This window comes from Saccopteryx leptura, chromosome 13 (genome assembly GCF_036850995.1).
Source record: "Saccopteryx leptura isolate mSacLep1 chromosome 13, mSacLep1_pri_phased_curated, whole genome shotgun sequence".
In the NCBI taxonomy this organism is placed as follows: Eukaryota; Metazoa; Chordata; class Mammalia; order Chiroptera; family Emballonuridae; genus Saccopteryx; species Saccopteryx leptura.
In genome coordinates, this window is record NC_089515.1 from 1,548,421 (window position 1) to 1,572,126 (window position 23,706).

The 23,706-nt window shown below is 61.0% G+C and overlaps 1 protein-coding gene across 3 annotated transcripts in view; it reads left to right on the forward strand.

Moving 5' to 3' along the window:
* The first annotated feature begins 918 nt into the window (after positions 1 to 918).
* The window catches only part of CFAP46 (cilia and flagella associated protein 46), a 55,843-nt gene continuing 33,055 nt past the window's right edge, over positions 919 to 23,706 (forward strand). For 2 of the 3 annotated variants that reach the window (XM_066355354.1, XM_066355355.1), the window contains exons 1-22: positions 919 to 983; positions 1,184 to 1,308; positions 1,470 to 1,601; positions 2,177 to 2,241; positions 4,097 to 4,261; positions 5,032 to 5,155; positions 5,606 to 5,700; positions 6,248 to 6,358; positions 7,775 to 7,874; positions 10,032 to 10,130; positions 11,252 to 11,442; positions 14,479 to 14,707; positions 14,812 to 14,932; positions 15,888 to 16,011; positions 16,592 to 16,722; positions 17,470 to 17,597; positions 17,766 to 17,899; positions 19,141 to 19,353; positions 20,198 to 20,363; positions 21,114 to 21,263; positions 22,014 to 22,121; positions 23,023 to 23,189. In XM_066355354.1, the coding sequence (XP_066211451.1) occupies positions 935 to 983; positions 1,184 to 1,308; positions 1,470 to 1,601; positions 2,177 to 2,241; positions 4,097 to 4,261; positions 5,032 to 5,155; positions 5,606 to 5,700; positions 6,248 to 6,358; positions 7,775 to 7,874; positions 10,032 to 10,130; positions 11,252 to 11,442; positions 14,479 to 14,707; positions 14,812 to 14,932; positions 15,888 to 16,011; positions 16,592 to 16,722; positions 17,470 to 17,597; positions 17,766 to 17,899; positions 19,141 to 19,353; positions 20,198 to 20,363; positions 21,114 to 21,263; positions 22,014 to 22,121; positions 23,023 to 23,189 (2,927 nt within the window). In that variant the 5' untranslated portion in view covers positions 919 to 934. The remainder of the gene's footprint in view (positions 984 to 1,183; positions 1,309 to 1,469; positions 1,602 to 2,176; positions 2,242 to 4,096; positions 4,262 to 5,031; positions 5,156 to 5,605; positions 5,701 to 6,247; positions 6,359 to 7,774; positions 7,875 to 10,031; positions 10,131 to 11,251; positions 11,443 to 14,478; positions 14,708 to 14,811; positions 14,933 to 15,887; positions 16,012 to 16,591; positions 16,723 to 17,469; positions 17,598 to 17,765; positions 17,900 to 19,140; positions 19,354 to 20,197; positions 20,364 to 21,113; positions 21,264 to 22,013; positions 22,122 to 23,022; positions 23,190 to 23,706) is intronic. The other variant, XM_066355356.1, reaches the window with a different exon arrangement.

The following is a 23,706-nucleotide window of genomic DNA, read 5'->3' on the forward strand; positions in this document are numbered from 1 at the left end:
GGAGGGGAAGAGAGAGACAGAGAGGAAGGAGAGGGGGAGGTGTGCAGAAGCAGATGGGTGCTTCTCCTGTGTGCCCTGGCCGGGAATCGAACCCGGGACTTCTGCACGCCAGGCCGACGCTCTACCACTGAGCCAACCGGCCAGGGCCTCCCAACCAGTGTCTTGTCGAACCTTTTCCTCTTTCTCAAACAGAGAGGTGGAGGGTGCTATCTAGTGCTTCAGATTCACATTCTCCTTTTTGTGCGGGGACGGAGCTGTGTCCTCCTCCCCCGGTGAGCACAGATTTGTCAAGTCCTCAGGGAAGTGAGCCCTTCCTCTGGACCACGTGTTGCAAAAGTTTCCTATGATTCAAAGAGATTTTTCTCACTTAGGAGTTTTGATGGGTTGTCATCAGTCTTTCTCCAGTTTCTGGGTTCTGTATTATGCCCATTGCCAGACTGAGAATTTTTATAATTATCTGCTTTCTTTGTGAATTTTTGGATGTCATTTCGTTTTCTGTTTAACTTGTTGATTCCTCTCGAGCGGTTGTGGTATAAGAGTGAGGTAGGTTCCAGGTTCATTCCTCATTCATTCGCCTGGCCACGGCAGCCAGGTGTCACATGCCATTTGCCACTCTTCGGTGGGTGTCCACCCCGCTTTGCTGCTCTGTAGCTCCGAGGAGTTAATTTCCAGACAAATGTGGCCCCTCTGCTAACCCGTAGGGCCAGGCCCAAGTATCTCCGTCGCTAGGCAACCGTCAGCGGTGTGAGCCGTTTGCTTCTGGACAGATGCGGCCCTGCTGCAGACCTGTAGAGCCGGTCCCGGGTCTCCCCGTCGCTAGGCAACGGCCAGTGATGTAAGAGGTTTGCTTCCAGACAAGTGTGACCTCGCTGCTGATCCGTAGGCCGGTCTCGCGTCCCTCTGTTGCTAGGCAACCGCCAGCAGTCTGAGCGAGATGGACCCGGTCATCACGCAGGAGCTGGCCCGCGCCGAGAGTCAGCAGGGTGGGCTGAAAGGGACGCCGAGCCCCGACTTGGGCCCTGGGGACCCCCGATCCCCGGGAACAGGCGACCATGAATGGGCTCACCGGCCGCGCCAGGGTGTGGGGGGCGTCCTGTCGCGGGCAGCGGCCAGCCTGACCGGCCTCGCTGACCCTCCCGCCGCCCGCCGGGGCTGACGGCCGTGCTCGCTGCTGTCCCGACAGACGCCGCCTCCCTGAGGAGGGCCTACGAGCTGATCAAGTCTGCCAACGTGGGCAAGTCCGAGTTCGACCCCGTGGAGAGCTTCAGCCCGCACCTGTTCGTCGTGTGTGCGGAGCAGGCCCTCAAGGTCGCTGTCTTGGCCGGTGCCGGGTTTCCTCTGGGGGCCGGAGGGGGCTGGGGCACGCGGCGCCTGGTGGGCGTCCCGGGAGAGGCCGCGGGACCCTGTGTCTTCGTCTTCGGGGCGACCCTAGGGGAATGGGGCAGCGACCTGACTGCGCTCTCTTGCAGATGGGGCAGCCAGAGGTGAGCGAGGACTGCATCCAGATGTACTTCAAGGTGAAGGGGCCGGTCACCCAGTTTCTGGGTCGGGCGTACCTGTGCAGGGCCCAGCTGTGTGCCCCCAAGTCCACAGAAAACCTGGTAAGAGCTGGTCCCTTGGTGCCACCGCCCTGGGGTTTCCTTCCAGTCCCTGTGAACCGCGAGGCTGAGCCGTGAGCCAGGTGGTCGTCCTTCCAAAATGAATCCATCTGTCCTGCTGCACTTTCCCCCGAGGTAGCCTTGTTTCTCCTCAAAATTTTGCGTCTTGAATCACAACAGTTGATATTTCAACCCACTGTCCAAGTTCGTTGGGCTACACAAGTCAGAAAGTTCTTTTGATCAAGAGTTCAGTAACCAGATTCGCTTTTAGTGACCTTGCCTGTTTGTTTTCTCCCTAAGCATTGGAGTGTGACTTGCATCCTGTTTGACACTTGACCTGTGCATCCTGGTGCCATGGCTGGGCTCCCAGTGGCCACCCCTGAGCCAGACTGAGGGGAACTTGTGGGGGAGAGGCCCAGGCTGCCCCAGAGCGCACACAGGGATGGCAGCAGTGGCCTCTTCGTCCCGCTCTGCTGGGCAGCCTGGACATGGAGGCCTAGTGCTCACATAGTGACCATGGGCAGTGATGGGGCTGTCAGTGCCCAGTTGGATTTAACTGTGCATTCTTTACGTTTTAGGAGGAGTTTGAAAATTGTGTGACTCAGTACATGAAGGCAATCAACTTTGCTAAAGGACAACCCAGGTAGGTGGTGGTCTGCCCTTCCCGAGTGGAATTGGGTTCAGGCTCCTCTTTGTTCAGGCTGCAGGGTCTCATCCTGGCTCTGCTCCTGCAGTGTCAGGCATGTCTCTGACACAGAGCTGGGCTGCGGGTTCGGTCCCCGCCTGGAGCTGCATCCCCTCGTCTGATCAGCGGTTTCCAGGATCTTGGTGACCTTTGCCAGCGTCTGCTGTGGGTGTCTTGGGGGTTCAGCTCAGTTTCCTCCCTACGCTACCCCCCCAGTGGCCTGTGCTCCCCCTGCTACCACCTAGGCCAAGGTCTCACGTCTGTGGAGGTGGTTTGGCAGAGACTCCAACCTCATTTCCTGCTTAATTAATGCTAGCTTCATCAAAAATCAGTATTATTCACCTTTTTTCTTTAAATTGATATTTAGAGACACAGGAAGGGAGAGAAACAGAGACAGAGAAAGAAACATTGATTTGTTTCACTTATTCATGCTGTCACTGGTTGATTCTTGTATGTGCCCCGACTGGGGATCAAAATCACAACCTTAGCATATCAGGATGATGCTCTCACACCAACTGAGCTACCCAGCCAGGGCCAGAATCAATATAACTGAAACTATTAAGCTTGCAGAGAACCTGTTAAGACAGGATGCAATATTAAAGGAGCTTCCAGCATAAACCCCGGGCTTGCTTACTCACTGTCCTACCATCTGCCATCGATGGCCTCTTCTAGCTGGTCCCTGTAACAGGTTTTGGGGATGCAGAGCCCTGTGATGGGTGCTGGGACATGGGGACCTATGACAAGTTCTGGGGATGTGGGGCCTGGTCCCCAGACACTCCTCCAGCAGGGGCCTAGAGCCAGCGGTTCTAAGGACAGTGGGTGTTTCAAGGGGACCATGCCCTGGAGCTGTGGAGCTGGAGCACTGGGCATCCTTGGGGAGGGGCCTGGTCACTACAAAATGCTTTGGGTTTTGGAGACACCAGCAGACTGCCTGATGGCGGACCAGGAGCCTTAAGGTTGTCAGGACCACCTTTAAAAACAGACCTGGGTGCAGCCAGGTAGGGAGGAGAGGGGCTGTGCTCACAGAGGAACCAGTAGCCTTGTCTTACTGGTGGCACCCTGGGTCCTTCTCCTTCCGGGGTGATGTCGACAATTAGCATCACTTGTCCACTTAATGGTCAGTGTGGGAAACTACCAGGCACGTAGGGTCCCACAGGGTGGAGCCCCTCCAGAGAGGCCTGCGATGAGAGAGGCGAATCAGCCCCTGTGGTTCTGAACTCAGTTCCTCAGGTGGCTCCTTGCAGCCCACAGGAAGAAGCCTAGCTTCCCAGGTGCCCTGACCCAGACTGCCTGTCCTGTGCAAGCCCAGAGACTGCTCCCCGAAGGCTCTGCTCTCCCTCCTCCACCTGCCCAGCTCTCTTTTCCTACACTGCTCTGGCTGATCCTTGGTCACTTTTTGGGTCTCAGCAGGATATCACCTCCTCCAGGGAGCCTTCTTTGATTCCTCCCTTCTCTTTCCTGTTCTTGTCTCTCCTTTGGGAACCAAAGAAGGCCTTGCTCAGTGGTATATTTTCATGGAGAGCTGGTTACCTTGTGGAGTAACTGAATGAATGAGATCTCTAGTTTGGCATCAGGAGCCTGTGGCCAGGTGATTGTGACTGGGGCTGAGTGGGAGCTGGGGCACTGTCTGAGCAGGGCACCACGCTGTCCCAGGGAGGGCTATGCATGTTTGCTCACGCAGTGTGGGCCATGTGTCTCAGATGGGACTACTGCCATTTTCTGGGGACAGAGAACCCCAGGTTCCTCCCAGAGGAGGGCTGCGGTCAGCCTGTGCTTCTGACCACGTCTCAGGCCTCCTCCTTTGGTGCCGCAGGTATTACTTCCTGGTCTACAATGCGTCAGTCCTCTACTGGCAAATGGTGAGGCCCTTCCTCAAGCCTGGATATCATCACCACCTGATCCCCAGCCTCTCCCACATCGTGAGCGTGTTAAATCAGATTGAGGAGGAGGACAAGGACTGGCAGGTGGAGCTGATGCTGTGAGTGGAGGTGACCGCCCTGTGCTTGCCCCCTGAGTGGTCATTCAGAGTGCAGATGTAGGTCGCTGCTCCAACTCTGCAGCGAGAGTCACGGTTTTGGGTGACTTGTGTGAAAATGCTTCTAAACTAGATGACCTCATGTAGGTACTGCAACAGGACACATGTTTAGTTTCAAAACCAAGGAGATGTGAGCCTGTATCATAGTCCTGGCTCATGGTTTTAAGAAATTAGTTCAGAAAATTCTGAATATAATAGACGTTTTAGCATAAAACGCAGCCAGAACAGGACACACACTGAGCATGTGGCCACGGGGACAGCCTGAAAAGCCACCATGAGTGGTGTCAGTCGATGTCCCTTGGGCTAAGGGTACAGAAAGGCCATGTGTCATGGGTCTTGTATCTGGCGATGCTATGGCAGGCCAGCAACTGGATGGGTGTCTGCACGACCCAGACGGTCTGTCCTGAAGCTGGACCCAGAGCCTGCAGGCTTCCTCTCCTGCTATGGCCATGTGGGGGCCTCTGACACAAATGACATATGAATGTGATCAAATGTCCCATGTGCCTGCACTGTGGACAATCCCTTTTCCCTGTTCCTGCCTGCCCGTTCCCGCTGAGCAGACTGCAGGCATGGGGTAAGGAGCTGACCCATCATGGTCTTCCCGAAGTCTGTGGAACATGGGAATGATCAAAGTGTAGTATTAGCTGCCTGTTAGACACTTGCAGCAGAAAACGGTGCCCTCAGATTTCCTGTCCGCTCCTTGTGTTATCCAGGGAGTTGCTGGAGTGTCACCTGCAAGCAGGAAGGAGAGAGGAGGCCGCGAGGTTTTGTGCCTCCGCAGCGCCCTTCATCAGGGCTCACGCGCCCCACAGATACCGACAGGTGTTTGCTGCGATGGTGAGCGGCGGGCCAGGCGGGCAGCAGAGGCGCCAGCTATGTCCAGGGTCGGGGTTCAGAACACGGTGTATAAAACCAGCCCGCAGACCCATCCACACCGAGGGATAGAGAACCTGCAGCTGCAAGACAGAGGGAAATCTTTTCTTCATGGTGACCCTGAATGTTTCCTTTGTCACGGCATTGACTTTTAAAAACGGAGGACAATTTGTAAAGCTACATTAGTTACCAGAACAGCATGCACAAGTGTTCGTAATCTTAAATTTTATGTCTTAAAAAATCAAATTCTGTTCGAGAAGCTAAATAATAAACGTCACAAACGGATACACGTTAATGACAAACACTGATGTTAGAGAAGGAAGGTTTGCAAAGTAGTAGCCAAACACAACGTCCTGATCTCTACCTAATTATTTGTTTACCCCTGAATTGATGTCCCGTTTCGTTTTATAACAGGTACAGCATGAACTGATGGACGAGCATCAGCTGAAGGAGGAAAAGAAAACTTCCATCAGCCTGTCCGTCACTTTCCAGATTAACAGGCTGAAAGGGTAAGTGTCCCCTGTCCACAGGGGCGTGGCTGTGTCTGTGCTGGTGGGGGGCTGCTAGGTGGGGGGCTGCCGGACAACCCTGTGTGGAGGCTGAGGTTTGACTCTTGGCCAGGAAGTTGAGCAAACCTGGAGGGATCAGGGAGAGGAATAGTCCCCAGACAGAGACCCGCTACCACAGAGAGGGGGCCAGGTGGGGGAGGAGGCACCAGCGTGTGTGAGCGATGGAGCCAGGAGGCGTGGGTCCTGGGGCAGCCGAGGAAGGGCCTGGTCCCCTGCAGCCTGGGCCCTGCGAGTGCGGCTGGTCTGGCAGAGCGGCTGGGGCACAGCGTCCCAGGCTGTGCTCACTTCCAGTGACGTAGGGAGGAAGCCGGGCCTGGGAGCGAGGACCCGTCAGGCATGTGAGGAGTCCGGGAGAGCCGCGGAGAGAATTTTAGGCCTCTGTTCAGTGGGAAAAGCAGGCTCATGGACTTAGAGGTTTTTTTTAAAAAAAGATAATTTGAATAAACCTGACAGGAGTTCAGTTATTTAATGTTTGAATTAATTTTAGAAAAATGGATAAAAATGATTTACCTGAAGATGTCAACAAAGTCCTGAAGAAGACCTATAGGCAGTTAGGTTCTTCCGATCACCAGCGCCCCCCTCTGGCCACAGAGGAAAAGTAAGTGTTTCCATGTCTCCAGTTTCTCAGCTGCAGGAGGAGCCCATGACCGCCCCGCCCGTGGGGTCCAGTTCTTTTCTCCCCTGACGTCTGTACTGTTCGGGGGGGGGGGCACCGGGGTGAGGTTACTTCACGTCATCCTTTTAAAAATCAAATTTATCTCAGCAGAAGCATTTTCTCCCCAAGTTCACCCTAGGCCTCAGGCCTTGCTGACCTGCTGTGCACCATTCCTTCAGGTGGGAGACAGACGCCCCCCCCCCCTCACCCATCCCCCGCAGGTCACTTCTCAGTTCTGTGTGTTCCTGGTCCCCGAATCCTCCGAGCCTGCTCGGAGTTTAGGATGATCCTGGCTCGAATTCTCGGGAGTGGGTAGCTGAGCCAGAGGCCAGCAGAAGAGAGGAATGTCCGCCAGGCTGTTCCCGCAGCGGGCACAGGGGTGCAGCGGGCTCAGGGGTGCACCCGGCCCAGCGCTGTCGTCCTCGGTGTATCTGATGGAGCGAAGAGACCGATGCCCGTTTCTGGGGCTGCAGTGACGCGGTGGCCATGTTGCTTTGGTCCTGTCTGCTGTGTGTGACCGCCGTGAGGGGTGCTGCTCGGCCAGGCCTGGGCGGGGCTCCCACTCTGACCATACGCCTTCTGTTTTCAGGGACTCCCAGCTTCTCCGGGCGCCTCGTGGTCCTTTGCCTGTAACAGTGGTTATGGCTGTGTTGTCAGTCTGTCATTTGATAGTTGATTTTGGGGTGTTGTGAGCTGAATTGTGTTTCACAAAAAGACATAGTCGAGTCCTAGCCCTCACTGCCTGTGAATGTGGCTCCTTTGGGAGTGGGTCTTGACAGCTAAAAGGAGGTCAGACTGCAGTGGGTGTCAGAGCTGAGAAGAGTGGCCCGTCGCACAGCAGGGCAGGCCTGGGCCTGCAGCGCTGTCCTGTCCTAGGAGCAGAGGGGGTTGTCTCTGGCTCTGCTCCTTTTCTGAGCTGCTCAGGCTGTCAAGGTCCCTCGCATTTCCCTGTGAGCTTCAGCAGCAGCTTGCTCACTCCCACAAGACCCTGATGGGACCGCAGAGGCTCCTGGTGACATCCCGGTGCCCGCTGCAGGACTTGAGTCGGGAAATCCTGTCTGTCCCCATGTTGCCCCGCTCCTGTGATGAATCTGACAGTGACCTGGTGGCCGAGCTGCTGTGCGCAGGTCTGTCCTTGGCCTTCCCCAGATGGTCCTGCATCTCCCCAGAGGCCAGGAAGAGAGCAGTGGACCAGGGCACAGCCCTGTGGTGTCCCTCAGGTCCTGTACCAGAGCCCAGGGGGCTGGGCTTGGGGGCCATGGCTGCAGGGTCACTGCATGCCGGCCCCCTTCCTGCCTGGGCGAGAGGACTGAGCTCGTGCTGCCGCAGCCATTCCCTCCGCTTTGCTTTTGTTTCCAGAATCCTTTTGCTCTTTGAATTAGCTCATCTTTCTTTGACCTTGAAGAGTGAGAGCGTCTCCTCCAGCTGCCTCTCAGACTTGAAGAAGATGGAAAGCCAAGTAAGTGGCCAGTGAGTGTGGGAGCCAGGCAGCTGCCCTCCGGGACCTGGATGCACAGGGGGCGGGAGGGAAAGGCTTGGGACCCCAGGAGACGCACTGCCCTCCGCCTTCCCACGTGTCTCCTGGGGAGGCTCCCAGGGGTTTGCACAGCACACTTCTGCTGCTCAGCGTGTCAGGTTTGTGGTTGGCTTACCTGCAGCCCCGTGATTGGACGGATAAATCCTGTTGTTTTTACTTGAAGCCTGCAGGGAGCACTTTGTGCCCAAAGCTTTTATGAGCATTTAGGATTTTTCCCCAGGTAAGTTCATTGACATGCAATTAATAGGGAATTCTCACTTTTAAGATTTCTAAATATACGTTACACTGTTGCCCTCCAGAGAGAGTTTTATATTCCTCCAAAAAGACCGTGAGAGTGCACGCCCCGGTTTCTTGTTTCCAGTTTAAGAAGCTAGGGAAGGCCTCTCACAGAGCAGAGGCTTGTTTCAGAGGATAAATTAAACTTGATTAAAGGGCAGGGCTCTGCCCTTTGGATGATACTGTTATGAAAATGAAAACACAAACCAGAGACTGAGAGTTTTGTCAAACCTCACCTGTGATGAGAGACCGTGTCCTGAGCACAGGGAGGGCTCTAACTACCTGGGAAACAAGCCGCCCAAGAAGTGAGAAAGGCAGAGTCTGCACCCCACCTGCGCATCCCGGACGCTGCGGGGCACCTGGGGGCCCTCTCCTGTCTCTCCTCCTGTGTTCACACCGATCACGCCGCTGCTCCGTCCCCTGGTGGTGCGGGTTTGTCCTGCTCCAGGAATTCTCTGACCCTAGCTGGGTGTCCCGCACTCGAGCTCCCCTCGATGTGTCTCCCCGGGGGTGTCAGCCCCGCAGGCTCAGGGCACGTCCCACGAATGCCCCACTCAGAGGCCAATTCCAGGTCTTCAGTCCCCGGGTTACCTACCGCTTCTGTTTGACGTGGCTACAAACTGGGGGTTCCCATTCCCCCTCCTCGGGTGTGATTAGTTTGCTGGAGCCGCTCACAGAACTCGGAGGACCACATTGACTGGCTTATTACACCACAAGGGACAGGACAGAGATGAGCAGCCAGGTGGAGGGGTCCACGCTGAGGTGCATCGCCCTCCGCTGGGGGCTCACCGGCCTGGACACCACGGGGTCTTTATGGGGACTTCCCCACGCAGGCACCACTCACCGTCCACTCCATTCCCAGCCCCGGTCCCTCCTCAAGAGAACTGTCCAAGCCTCTGACCCCCAGCCTGTCCTTCCCGGGACCAGCCCCCAGAAGCCACCCCGAGTAGCCTAGTCACCAAGGTGCTCCTGTCCCCCAGGGTCCCGGGCTCTGGGAGCCTGGTGCCGGACCAGGCAGAGACCTCTGTGTTGTCAGGCTGCAGCGGACACAGGGGCTGGGTTTGCGTGCCTGGGGGGAGAGGAAATGGCCCCATCCTTTGGAAAACACTGCAGCAGTTCCGTACAAAGTGACATCTCCGGGCCTCGTCCCTGGCAGGCGTGTCACCGAGGACTGGCCGCCAATGCTCAGAACAGAGTTTATTTAAAAATGTAATGTCCTGGCCCTGGCCAGTTGGCTCAGTGGTAGAGCATCGGCCTGGCGTGCTGGAGTCCCGGGTTCGATTCCTGGCCAGGGCACACAGGAGAAGCGCCTATCTGCTTCTCCACCCCTCCCCCTCCCCTTCCTCTCTGTCTCTCTCTTCCCCTCCTGCAGCCAAGGCTCCATTGGAGCAAAGTTGGCCCAGGCGCTGAGGATGGCTCTGTGGCCTCTGCCTCAGGTGCTAGAATGGCTCTGGTTGCAACAGAGTGACGCCCCAGATGGGCAGAGCATTGCCCCTTGGTGGGCGTGCCGGGTGGATCCCGGTCGGGTGCATGCGGGAGTCTGTCTGACTGCCTCCCCGTTTCAAACTTCAGAAAAATACAAAAAAAAAAAAAAAAAAGGTAATGTCCGGTGACATGAACTATATATTTCCCTCTGTTAAGGAGATTAAAAAAATTTTTTTAGCTTTCTCACTTAAATCTTTGTATCTTTTGGAAACATTTAAAATGTTTAAGTATACTTTTGTGTCATGATTTTTTACTTCCTCGTACATTAAGTTGTGGTTTAAAACGGCCTTTGGGTTGGTGAGACACTGTGTTCCGCAGGAGCCCGGGAGGCTGATCGAAGTCGAGTGCCTGGAGTACGAGTTAGAAGCCTTAAGACTCGAAAATAAGATGAAAACGTACGCGCGAGTGGCCGTGGAGGTAAACCCCAAGCAGCAGCTGCGTGCAGCTTCCCTGCGGGCGTGGAGCCCCGTCCGTGCCACGTTCCGGGGTGCGGACGTGGCGGATCTGCTGGCCTCACCCAGGCTCTGCCGCCGACTCCTGTGTGACGGACATGAAGCCAGCTTACTGTGCCTCAGTTTCCCACCCGTGAACACGGCCTCTGGTGTGACCGTTGGGGGCTGGGAAGGCACCTGTCCCTGGCTCCCAAAACCGCCTCAGCGGTCGGCGTGTGCGGGCAGGGCTGGGGGGCAACATGCCTGTGTGTGGGGGGCTGCCCCCCATAACACTTGCCCTTGGTGAGGGTCCCCGTGTCCCCGTGAGGACTCGGACATTCCAACATTCCAACTCATGTCCAGGAAGGCAAAAAGTCACCTCCCGCCATACCGTGGGGCCACCAGCCTCTTTGGGCCTAGAAACCAGAGGGGCTCCCGGGATGTGGCCAGGTCATCGCCAGTGGTGGGCAGGTGGAGACCCCAGGGAAGAGGGGGAAGCCACACAAGCAAGTCCAGAGGGACATGAATGCCCACCAGTGGTGGCAAGCGTGCCAGCTGGCGATGTCCTTCCTGAGGGAGGTGTGGGCTCCTGGGGGGAGGCCACGCTGGTGCCTGGTCCCAGCGGCACGGCAGGAACTGCCGTAGAGGAGGCTGCACGCGGTGCCTCTCTGCCCGCCAAGGCCTCGGGTGTGTGAGGCTCTGACAACATGTCCCCACGATGGGCCGGGAGTCCGGAGCTTGGGCCGCAGCCCCTGGGCCCTGGGCCAGTGGTGGAGAGAGGCCCGTTCCACAGACCTGCCTGCTGGCCAGGGTGCGTGTCGCCAGGCTGGAGGACATCATCCAGGGTAACACATCATGGGGCAGAGGCCCCGGCAAATGTGTCAGAGTAAGAAATAAGCAGACATGAGCAACTCAGGGGTGTGTGGAGCCGTTTACGGGGTCTGTAAGGCAAGCCGTCCGAGCAGAGATCACGTGGCGTCTCCGCAGACACGGACCGCGGGCTTCGCCCCTTTGCAGCCACCTGACCCTCAGGCTTCCCAGGCGTGGGGTCCGCCTGGGGACTGGTCCTCACCCCTCCAGCCCAAACTGCCGCTGTCTTCTGTGCAGACGCAGCTGAGCATCATACAGAGACTGGACGTCGTGCTGCAGCGCGCCATCCGCCTGGGTGAGCTGTGGGCCATCCACGTGGTGTGCACCACGCAGTGGAACCTGTGTCTGCCCTTGCTTCAGCACAACCTGCGCCCCCTGCTGCGGAGGTCGCTGACCAGCATCGCGGAGATCCTGGAGACGGTGGACAGGTGGCTTGCGCGTCTGTCCTGGGCCGGCCTCAGAGAGGGCACCATGTGGGGTGGGTGGGTGAGGGTAGGACCCCCCCGTCAGGGTTGAGGATGAAGTCCGGCTCCTTTCCCCCAAAAGTGATGTGAGCAGGAGGACGCCCCGTCGTCACAGCGGGCTGCAGTGGCTGCAGGGGTGGGGAGGCCACCGTCTGTCCTGAGCCGGTCAGGCGGCCCTCACCACTAGCTCAGGGCAGCCAAGAGCCAGCCTGGGCCCACGGGCCCTAGGGGACAGACGGATGACCAGATTCCGGTCAGACCTCTGAAAGCTGCTGCCCCATAGCGTGCCTGCGCTCCATGAGCTCCGACGGGGGGTCCTGCCACAGGCCCAGGCGCGGCCCAGGGCCAGCCGAGAGCCAGCATGCACTCCGTCCTCGGCGTGTGAGGGTCGGGACTGGAGCCCGTGGGTCTGAGTCGTTCATCACACGCCATGCACCAGCCTCGGGCCCTGGAGACGCACAGCCCAGGGGTGTGGCCACAGCATGTCCGAGCACGTCGATACCTGCACCTCTACCCACCACAACCCTCACCTGTGCCCACATCTGCACCCACTTCTTTACCACCTCTCACCGCTCTGTGTGTCGGCCAGCTGAGGGCAGTGCTGAGAAGGCCCATGCAGCAGGGAGTCGGGAGGGGATATGGAGGGTACAGCTTTCGGCAGGGTGGTCCCAGTTGGCCGCTGACCTGCTGACTCGGGGACCAGACAGAGAGAGGGACTGAGCGCGGGGAGGATGGAGGCCCAGCAGCCCAGCCCTGTGGGAGGCAGGCCCAGAGCTTGTCCAGGGCCCAGAGCTTGTGTCATCCTGAGTGAGGGGTGGGCACCAGCAAGCTGGAGACAGGAGGGCCTTCAGTGTCCCGTGATGTCTCTGCCGCTGTTGAGAATGGTCTGTGGACAATGCTGGCTGCAGGAGTCCAGGCGAGAGGGGACAAGCAGAGGGAGGCAGGTGCCAGGTGAGAGTCAAGAGGGACCGAGTGCAGGAGCTGGGACTGACCTACGGGAGTCGGGGACACACGGCCTTCCCTGACGTCCCCAGCTGGAGAGGCAGGAGCTGTCCTGTGTGTAGAAGGACACACGGCCTCCCCGAGGTCTCCAGCTGGAGAGGCAGGAGCCGTCCTGTGTGTAGAAGGACACACGGCCTTCCCTGACGTCCCCAGCTGGAGAGGCAGGAGCTGTCCTGTGTGTAGAAGGACACACGGCCTTCCCTGACGTCCCCAGCTGGAGAGGCAGGAGCCGTCCTGTATGTAGAAGGACACACGGCCTCCCCGAGGTCCCCAGCTGGAGAGGCAGGAGCCGTCCTGTGTGTAGAAGGACACACGGCCTCCCCGAGGTCCCCAGCTGGAGAGGCAGGAGCCGTCCTGTGTGTAGAAGGACACACGGCCTCCCCGAGGTCCCCAGCTGGAGAGGCAGGAGCTGTCCTGTGTGTAGAAGGACACACGGCCTTCCCTGACGTCCCCAGCTGGAGAGGCAGGAGCTGTCCTGTGTGTAGAAGGACACACGGCCTCCCCGAGGTCCCCAGCTGGAGAGGCAGGAGCTGTCCTGTGTGTAGAAGGACACACGGCCTTCCCTGACGTCCCCAGCTGGAGAGGCAGGAGCCGTCCTGTGTGTAGAAGGACACACGGCCTTCCCTGACGTCCCCAGCTGGAGAGGCAGGAGCCGTCCTGTGTGTAGAAGGACACACGGCCTCCCCGAGGTCTCCAGCTGGAGAGGCAGGAGCCGTCCTGTGTGTAGAAGGACACACGGCCTCCCCGAGGTCCCCAGCTGGAGAGGCAGGAGCCGTCCTGTATGTAGAAGGACACACGGCCTCCCCGAGGTCCCCAGCTGGAGAGGCAGGAGCCGTCCTGTGTGTAGAAGGACACACGGCCTCCCTGACGTCCCCAGCTGGAGAGGCAGGAGCCGTCCTGTGTGTAGAAGGACATAGGCTGTGGAGTTTGGGGGTGGGGGCTGCAGGGAAAAGCTTGTGAGGTCACCGGGGACTCCAGAAGGGGAGGAAGCCCATGGGGGGCAGTCTTTGAGGCTGCCCAGGGACATTGCAAGGATGGGGCAGGACCTTGGGAGGAGGCAGTGGGTCCTGCTGGCTGAAAAAGTGCTTCTACCAGGAGGGGCTCTGGGCTGCAGCTGGCTGGGGGTGATGCCAGGTGGGCAGGGCCTGCTGGGGCAGGCGCAGGAGAGCAGGGACGCGGTGGGGTCGCCTGGGAAGCACCGTGCTGGCGAGGGCCGTGAGTGGGGAAGCCCAGGCCGGGGGAGTGGCCCATTTCTGGCTACAGAGTGTGTTTCAGGTTCCTTGGCAGGGAGCGTGGACCTCACTGTGACAGGGATGCTGGTGGCATCGGCAGTGCCCTCTCCTGCCCACGGTGCGGGCTCTCTCGGGCAGCAGAGCCAGCACCCTGGCGCCGTGGGCCCTCCTTGCTTCCATCCCCGCGGCTGCAGGGAGCTAGGATGTGTATGCCTCCTCCATGCAGTCAGGTCCGGGGCCTGTAGAACGTTCACCTGACAGGTCCGTGAGGCTGCGGTTGTGTGCAGGGCAGGGCGGAGGCTGGTCTCGTGTGCTGTGGAGCCAAAGCTCCTGCTCAGACAGGCGTCTGCAGCCCGCCCAGCGCCTGTGCTTCCGGCACCGGCAGCAGCGAGAGCAGACGCTGAGCAGGGCTGTGGGGCGCAGGTGTGTGAGCCTCCGCCCTGGGGGCCAGGGGGCAGAGGCTGGGCTCACAGACAGTGGGGAGCCATGAGTTGTGAGACCCAGAGGTGGCACTGCCACGCGGGTGCCCACGGACGTGGGACGCGCCCCTCACAGCGCTCTCGCTAGCAGGTCCCTGTTGCCTGACCTGCTGTTTCTCAGTCCTGGAGCCCAGGTCCCAGCAGCTGTCACCAGCTGGCTCAGGCCCTGTGCCCCTCTGTGAGTCCCTGAGGCGGGGCACCGGAGGCCCACCGCACGTCCTCCCCGCCCCCGAGGGCCGTGCAGGCAGCCAGCACGCCCGGCCCGTGACACCCGCTGTGCCCCCCAGCCTCATGGTCCTGCTGCGCTGCCAAGTGCACATGGAGATGGCGCACATTGAGGAGGACGAGGACCGGCTGGAGCCCGCCATGGGGCACCTGCAGAAGGCCATGCTCCTGGACAGCCAGGGCCTCTACCAGGAGAGGCTCCAGATGGCCTTCACCCGGCTGCGCCTCTGCTCCACGCTGTACCAGTCCCCCGAGCGTGCTGAGGACAAGGCCATCATGGCCATCGAGCAGGTGCGGCCTGGCCTGCTCAGGGCCTGCCGGGGCCCCCGTGCTGCCTCTTCAGAGCCCACGAGCGCTCAGAAAAGACTGGACTGGACCACCTCTTCCCTCCACAGGCGAAGAAAGCTATCTCCAGAGACAGCGTCCGGGAGAAGCGGGCCCTCCTGGTGAATGCGGGCCTGGCCCTGGCCCCTGACACCTTCCAGATCGTGCTGGACAGTGAGAACGAGGCCAAAGGTGGGCACCGCCTCACTCCCGGGCTGCGCCGTGTCCCGCCTGCTATTGTGTGGCCGAGCCCCGGCCGAGCCTCTGCCACCACCCTGGGCCCCTGCAGGTCTGAACCCAGATGCCCTTGACCTCTGCCAACTAGGGCCTGACGTGTGGTCTGTGGTCTCTGGACGCTGGCTCTCTGCTGGTCAGTGTGGGCAGCCACAACACGTGCGTGGGTGCGGCTCACTCAGCAGACTCAGAGTCTCAGGTCTGGCAGTGGCGGGCAAGACCCAGGTGTGGGCAGGGCGGCTCCTCCTGGGGCCGAGGGCAGCTCGCTCCAGGCCTCTGTCCTTGGCTGCCGATGTCCGGCTCGCCCTGTGTCCTCACGCCATCGTCCTGCTGCCCTTGTGGCTCTCTGTGTCTACGTCTCCCTGTGAGGACACCAGGTGTCACAGACGGCCCGCCCTCCCGACTTCATCTCCGCACAGCAGGGAGGTAGAGGATGGGAGGGGGTCACGTCCCAACCACGGGAGGGACGGCTCTGGGATGTGACCCTGAGCACAGCCAGGCGTCTGTGCACACTCTGTGGCCATCGCTGCCTGTGTTTTCATGCCGCCCCGAGCCGTCTGGGGAGCGCGGGCTCAGCCAGAGTCCTCAGGATTCAGGCTTATGAGCTGGGAAGAGCAATGTCTGATGCCAGGTTGATCAAACGCCGGCCGTGGCATGGGGACGGCAGGTGCTGCCATGATGGAGCAGGCGGGGACCAGGCCTCCCTGAAAACACACGGATGCACAGTTAGCTCACCCAACTCTCATGGGAAGATAAAAATGCCCTGGGGAGGGGCCACTCCACACACCGTCCAAGCCCAGGGCTCCAGGGGGCTGTGCCCGTGGTTGCATGCCAGTGACACGGGCTCTCCCTCCATGTCGCGTGAGCCCTGCGCGAGGTGTCAGCTTCGTTGGCCTGTCGTTTCTGTCATCAGTGTCCACTGGAAAGAACAAGGGCCGGTTCACGGCCCTCTTTGCGAAGGCACGGCACCACACTGTCAGCGTGGACAAGGCCGCCGGGCATCTGCGGCGTTTGGGGACCGAGAACGAGAAGGAGCGGTGAGCGGGGGCCTGAGAGGAACCCACAGCGGAGCCGAGCAGCGATGGCAGCTGCCTCGGTCCCCCATGTGGTCTGGGAGGCCAGCAGGAGGAGGCGCATGGCTGGGGGGGGGGGGTTCCTGGCAGGCGGAACCCTTTTTGCCCCTGAGACAGCAAACCGCGCTGGAGGCAGATGATTGCACTCAGCTGAGACTGTCCTGACTGAGCTGGCACCACGCCAGGCCCTGTGTGTGGCCAGGACCTGGTCACTGGCCGCTCACTGTGGGACTTGGGGGGCCTGTCCCAGGGGAGGTGCTTCTCAGTTGTCACAGTGACAGGGGTGCAGCGGCCAGGACATCTGGGCAGGGGACCAGACAGCTTCCCACTGCCCTCTCACCCCTAACCCCGGGCCAGCCTCGCCCTGCTGGGGCGGCCCAGCTGCTTCAAGGCCTGGCCCTGAGCTCTGACTGGGCTGCAGTCGCTCTTTGCACCTTGGAATGGTAGACCCACGGGGGCCTTTTCTCACGAGCATTGCAGTGGCTCCTGGCTGCACGCCGCGCCCGCCTTCACGTGCTCCTGCCTTTGGGTCTTTGGCAAGCAGGGTGCAGATCTGGGCAGAGCTCGCCAAGGTTTCCCGGAAGCAAGGTGTGTGGGACGTGTGCCGCGCGGCCAGCCGCTTCTGCCTCCTGTACGACAGCATCAAGGTGAAGAGGTTGCTGCGGCTGAGGAGAGGTATGCGGCCACCATCCTGCAGGAGGCGGGGTCCGGTCCTGACGCCAGGGAAAGGGTCACTGCACGGGCTGGGCCCACGGTCCTCCGAGGGCAAGCAGGACTTGACAGACGTTCGCGCCTCGGCCACTGAGATGGCTCATGATGGAGTGACCGGTGTCTGGGTCACCCTGGGGCAGTGACGGTGAGCGTGAGGGCGTCGCGGGCTGACCCCTGGGCTTCATGCCTGCTGACCAGGGGCCTCCTCTGTCATGCCCTGCCAGGCTGGCTTCCTGTCCACCATCTGGTGTGACCTTCACAGTCACTTAGGGGTCAATCAGGAGACTGAGGAAAGGGAAGGGACCTGTTGGAAATGAGAGAACCAAGACCACGGTGGTGGGAGCCTGCGGGCAGAGGGCAGAGGGCAGCGGCTGACGGCGTGGCTGAGGGTGGAGGGTGGAGCGGCCTCCGTGCAGGCGTGTGTCTCAGGCATGTGTCTTAGGTGTGTGTCTCAGGCGTGTGTCCCAGGCGTGTGGGCAGGGCTGGTCCCCATCGCAGCACGGGGTGTAGGGACCGGCCCGGTCTTGTGGCTGTCCCTGGTGCAGGGCCTTGGAGGAGTCTGGTCTGGTGGGCGGCTAGGACACAGGGCCTTGGAAGGCACAGGGGCCTGGGACGTGGTGTGGCCGTGGGCCTACCCCAGGGAGCCCGCCACTCGAGCTGGGTCCTGGCTTGTTGGCTGTGGCCACATCTGAGCCACCGCTGTTTCCCTAGGAAAGAAGAGGCGAGGCATGGACAGCTTGAGCTCGGACGCAAAGGGCCAGATGCAGGCACTACAGCCGAGGCCAGGGTCCCCCACCCTGCTGCGGAAGTTGGCAGAGGTGGGCTTCATCAGCGCTGAGGTGAGTCCTCACACAGGTCGGCCACGGGCACGGGTCCCTCAGTGCCCCCTCCATCCTTCACTGTGGCCACATGGACAGCCCAAGGCATTGGCCTTGCCGGCGTTGACCCTCAACCCCCACCTCTGGGGCCTGCCCCGTGATGTGTCCCACTGCACATTCCCTGTGTAGGCCACTGTCCACTTGCTGCGGTCAGAAGGTGTGGCGCTGAATGACCGTCCCAAGCCCCCCGAGGACTTGAGCCAGCATGCGGCCGGCTACCTGCTCGAGAACCCCGAGGACAACTCGGAGTGGATCACGTACAGGTGACCGCGTGTCTGTGGCCCAGGCTTCGTGGGCACCTGGGGATGTGTGGGGAAGGGTGGGCGTGTCCAGACGAGGGCGTGGCTGGTGTCCACGTGAGGACTGCCACAAGACCGACTGTCGGGTGTTGACCGTCCTTGTCATCAGTGACACTGGGACGCGGGGGCTGTTGCGTCGTGGTGGCGGTACAGAGAGGGGCTGCTCTCCACCGTGCTCAGAGGGAAAGCCACACCTGTGCAGGCGTAGGCACCTGGGCAGCCATCGTGGGCACGCCCCGATGGCTCCCTGCAGAAGGTCCGGGGGACTCGCCCACATCCGGGGGTTCGCAGGACACTCGTGAAACGGGGTCTACATCAATAATGAGCATTTGGGTTGTTTTTAAATCTGATATTCAGTAGTTTTGAAAAGCGGAGGCCTGGACGTCCATACGTCACATCCCAGGAGCCGAGCCCGTGTGGCTGCCCTCACCCAGTGGAGGGGAGAAAGGCCCTTCCTGGTCTTTTCATGCAGTCAGCGGGCTCTCCCAGCCACCTGCCCCGAGAGCATTAGGGGGCGCTGCCTAAGCCTTGGGGACTCACGGGAGGAGAGGGGTGCGTTTATTTCGTGCCCGTAGTTGGACTCGGTGTAAGGTCACCTGTCCCTGGTCGCCTGTCTCGGGCCCGGGCCAGGGTTCACAGCGGTGGGAGGGCCAGCACACCAGGGCCCAGACCACGCCTGACCCGCGCCCAGTTTATATGGCACATGAGCTGAGTGGTTCTGATGTTTAAAAACTTTGTGAGATAAAGTGCAGATCTGCACGAGAGACCACACGGAGCCGTGGGGCCCAGCCCTTTGCAGGGAGGTCCCCACGGCGGGGCCCTTGGGAACCCTTGATAACAAGGACGGTCAACACCCGACAGCCGGCCTTGTGGCACAGCTGAGTGGGACCCGCCGCCTGAGGACAGTGGTCTGTCTGTGTGCGAGGCGGCCGCAGAGCCGGACAGGCAGCTGAGCTGACCTCGGGCCAGGACTTTGTCCTCAGACGAGGTGGGTCGGAGTGCAAGGGTCCGATGTGCATGTGTGACCGAGGGACACCCTGGGGGGTGACGAGGTAGGTCAGGGTCCTCAGGAGAGACTGTGGCAGGCAGCCCACAGCGGGCGCAGCTTTCTGACCCCATGGCGCGGCCTGGGCGGGGCCGTGGCCACGCCGCCCGGTGGGAAAGGTCCTGCTTCCGAGGGCGAGCTTGGCGCACGCATCCTGCAGGACCTGGATCGAGAGTCTGTCGCAGCACGCCATGAGCAACTGGCTGCGGTCTGCAGAGATCGGACAGGAGATCCAGGAAGCCTGGGTCGTGCAGAACGCCGTGGTCTACGTCCTGAACCACAACCACCATCTCGTCGCGGCCGGGCGGCAGAAGGAGCTAGTGGATGCCTTGTACCACCTCCTGGGCATCGTCAAGACCACCGGCCACAATGGGTGGGTCCTGGCCCTAGAGCCGGGGGTCAGACTTGTACCACCTCCTGAGCATCGTCAAGGCCGCCGGCCACAATGGGTGGGTCCTGGCCCTGGAGCCGGGGGTCAGACTTGTACCACCTCCTGAGCATCGTCAAGGCCGCCGGCCACAATGGGTGGGTCCTGGCCCTGGAGCCGGGGGTCAGACTTGTACCACCTCCTGAGCATCGTCAAGGCCGCCGGCCACAATGGGTGGGTCCTGGCCCTAGAGCCGGGGGTCAGACTTGTACCACCTCCTGAGCATCGTCAAGGCCGCCGGCCACAATGGGTGGGTCCTGGCCCTGGAGCCGGGGGTCAGACTTGTACCACCTCCTGGGCATCGTCAAGACCACCGGCCACAATGGGTGGGTCCTGGCCCTAGAGCCGGGGGTCAGACTTGTACCACCTCCTGAGCATCGTCAAGGCCGCCGGCCACAATGGGTGGGTCCTGGCCCTAGAGCCGGGGGTCAGATGTGTGTCCCCTTCTTCAGGGCTGTCCTTCCAGGGAGAGGGACCCACCATCGCCTGGTGCCTGGAGGTGACAGGCCGAGGACAAACCTGGGGGAGGGACAGAGGCAGGCCTTCTGCCCAGTGCATGTGCCCAGGTGTCTGCCTCTCAGTGTGAGGGCACCTGGGTCGGGACAGAGCATCACAAACGCAGGTAGTCACGGCCCGCTTCCTCCTGCGGGGCCTGAGCACAGCTCACGGAACCAGACAGTGGGCGGGTTCCTTTCTGTTTTGACCCAGAACACGGGGACCCAGGGAGCAACTGTGTGGACTCCGGGGCCTCGCCCTTGAGCCGGCACTGACCCACTGACTCTTGTTCCAGCGACTTCGTCATGCTGGGCACACTCTGCAACACGTTGGCTCGAGGCCTAATTATCAGCTGGATTTCAACCCAGGTACCGGAAAAACCTAGGAAGCCCATGCGGCCAAACCTCTCTCACCCACCCCTGGACGCGGGAGCCGCCTCTGAAGTCAGAGCCGCGGTGGAGGTACAGCCCACCTCGGGCACAGTCGTGGTCACGGTCGTGGTCACGGGTGGGGACAGGAGCAGAGGTGACCTTGGCAGCCTGTCCACCTGCCAGGAAAGGGGCTGTGTGTGTGTGTGTGGGGGGGGCACATGTTTCTCTAGAAACAAGGAGGAGTATCGGAGCAGACGCCCCTGCAGGGCTGGGCCAGCACTCTGCTGGAGGCTCCAGACCAAGGAGACGAGGGGAAGGGAGCTGGAAGGCACAGACCACATGTGGGCAGCAACGTAGCCCGTGAGGTCCGCTTCCTAGTCGTTTCCCGGCCCAAGGGGACCTCGCCATGTAACTCCTGGAAGGGAGGAAAGGCCAGGCCGTGGTGGGTGTGGAGGGCGTTTGATCATCCCTCCCATCTCGGGAGCAGAGGAGTCTCAGCGAGCTGCCCCGCGGTTGAGGGAGCGGCCAGAACCGGCAGTGATCCGGCCCGGGCAGTGGGCAGGTGGGGGCCCGGCAGGTGCCCGGGAGGGAAAGTCCGTGAGGAGCCCCGTGCCGCTGCTGGCCCTGTGCTTCCCGTGTACCCGAGGGGTGTGGAGGGGGTACCACTTGCCGCGACCTCCGTGCCCAGCGCTCCAGGACGGGCCAAGCCTGGTGCGTGTTTCAGGCGCCGCTGTGGTCTGGACCAAGAGCCGGGGCCTATTATGGCTTGTGATGTGGGTCTTGGCTCAGACTCCTCTGTTTAGAATGGAGGTTTAATGACCAAGGCCACCTCTGATTCAGGTCTGTGAGTTTGCCCTGAACCTGACCAACGGGGCGCTGCCCGAGGAGGCCGTGCCCACCGCCGCGCGGCAGCAGCTCATCGCCACCTGGGTGAAGGCCAAACAGCTGCTGCAGCAGCAGATCGGGCCGCGCCTGGGCCCGGAGGAGCAGGTGGGCCGCCCTCCCCGGGGCCCTGCCCCTCTCCTGCCTGGGTGCACCCCCCCCCAGAGTGCTGTTCCCAGGGGGGTCACCGCCTCGGCCCTCTGCCTGCCCAGCCACAGCGTCCCCTCTTTCTCCAGCCCATTGGCCACTCTGCTAAATGTCCACCAAGCCATTGGATCTCTGGGGATGCCGTCCACCTCACTGCGGTGGCACTCATTGTGGCCTTGTCTAGAGGTGCACTCAAGTCAGAGGGTGGCCTTCCTTGGCAGGGTACCAGGGACCCTGAGCTGTGGACACAAGGCTGTGGGAGTGGGGGCTGGGGAGCCAGAGGGGGCTGGAGAGGAGGGGAGGGGAGGGGAGGGGAGGGGAGGGGAAAGGGGCTGAGTGGCCACACAGGGAGACCACCAGGAGACTCCCAGGGCACTGATGGAGCCAGGACATGCTGGCACAGGTGGAAAGGGAGACCGGAGAGTCGGTGTGGGCGGGCATATGCGTGGACTAGGAGGAAGGGCGGGGCAGGGGCTGGGCCATCTGCTGCTGTGCAGGCCACCAGTCCTCCCATGGCCGGCTCAGCCACCACTCTGCACAGCATCCTGCCTCTTGATGGCGTGAGAAAGTCACGTGGAGACAGACTTTTATACAAACAGTTCTGATTATTGCCAAGGAGCTGATATTTCACAGGGTTCAAGTGCCAAGTGCCCCAGACTCCCCCCCCCCCCCCGGGACCGCGGACTCAGACGCTGTGCTTCCTCCCACCAGAGCACCAATGATGACGTTAGCTCTGTGACCAGGATCCTCGTTGCCCTGGAGATGTACTCCTGCAACGGGCTGGGCCTCATGGACTTCACTGTGCCCCCCTTGGCCCAGGTGGGTGTCACCACGTGTCCTGGTTGGCATCCCAGGGGCTGTGCCCAGACAGTTCCCCAACCTGCAGCCACTTGTGCAAATCCTGATGCTCAGAGGCAGAGGTGGGATCAGAGGGCGTTGCCCGAGGTGGTCAGAACCGGAACCCGGCTGCCCTAGTGACCCGTGCCCTCGGCACACCTGCTGTCCCCTCAAGGCACGAGTTTTTTTTTTAATTTTATTTTTTTTCTGAAGCTGGAAACGGGAAGAGACAGACTCCCACATGCGCCCGACCAGGATCCACCCGGCACGCCCACCAGGGGGCGACGCTCTGCCCCTCCAGGGTGTCGCTCTGTTGCAACCAGAGCCACTCTAGCGCCTGGGGCAGAGGCCAAGGAGCCATCCCCAGCGCCCGGGCCATCTTTGCTCCAATGGAGCCTTGGCTGCGGGAGGGGAAGAGAGAGACAGAGAGGAAGGAGAGGGGGAGGGGTGGAGAAGCAGATGGGTGCCTCTCCTGTGTGCCCTGGCCAGGAATCGAACCCGGGACCTCTGCATGCCAGGCCGACGCTCTACCACTGAGCCAACCGGCCAGGGCCCAGGGCACGAGTTTAGTCTCACATGGCAGCTTCCTCCATGGCTCTGTACAGGCCCCACGTGGGCACTGTGCTCTGTCCCCAGCAGCTGACCCTGAGTCCAGGCCTGGGGTTTGGTTTACGATTACCGACGCCGTAACGCAGCCTTGGTGGTGGTTGCCACGGGGATGGTCCGCTACTGTCCAGGTCTGCCTAGAAGAACGTAACTCGGTAACCCACTGCGACAGTTAGGGCTTCAGCAGATGCAGTTGGCCACCAGCCTGCGGCGCCCAGCACTGCGGGCTGAGGAGGCGGAACTCCCACACTGAGTGCCCCCTCTGTCCGCCGCGCAGCTGCTGAAGATGGCCTCCGAGTGCAACTGGGCGGACTCCTTGGTCGAGCTGCAGACCCTGACGCGCCTGAGCCACTTTGCCTACACAGCCCGCGACCATGAGGTTGCCATGGCATGCTCGCAGAAGGCCCTCCAGATGGGCACTAGGCACCTGAGGACGTGCAGTGCGTAAGTAGCCTCCCTGGCACCTGACTCCCGGTGTCCCGGAGATGCGGCCGTCCCCATCTCCCCCAGGATCAGGAGGGACACGGAGAATGTCGTGACCACACTCCCGTGTGCAGGCCCCCCGCAGTGACCGTGATGACGGAGGTCGCGGTCCCGGGTGGGGGCACCAGTACCTGCCAGGCTCCCACTCACCTGCAAACCAATCCACGGCGGCCTGTGATCTGGTGAGGGTGCACTGTGACCCCTAGAGCAACACTAGGAACAAACGAGGTGTAACTGAAACCCCCACAGAGGAGGCAAAAGGGGGAGATCGTGCAGGAGGGGAAGGGCCTGGGGGGCAGGGGGAGGAGGCGTCAGCACCACACCCACGTGTGAGCTGGTGTGAGCAGACTGCACACTGGTTAAATGCCATGTGTGTCCCACGGAACACACAACCAAGGCCCGACCGGAAGCTGTTTTCAGGGACCGGGTGAAAGGTGGGCTCTGTGACCCAGGACACAGCGCAGGTGGCGGGGCTGGG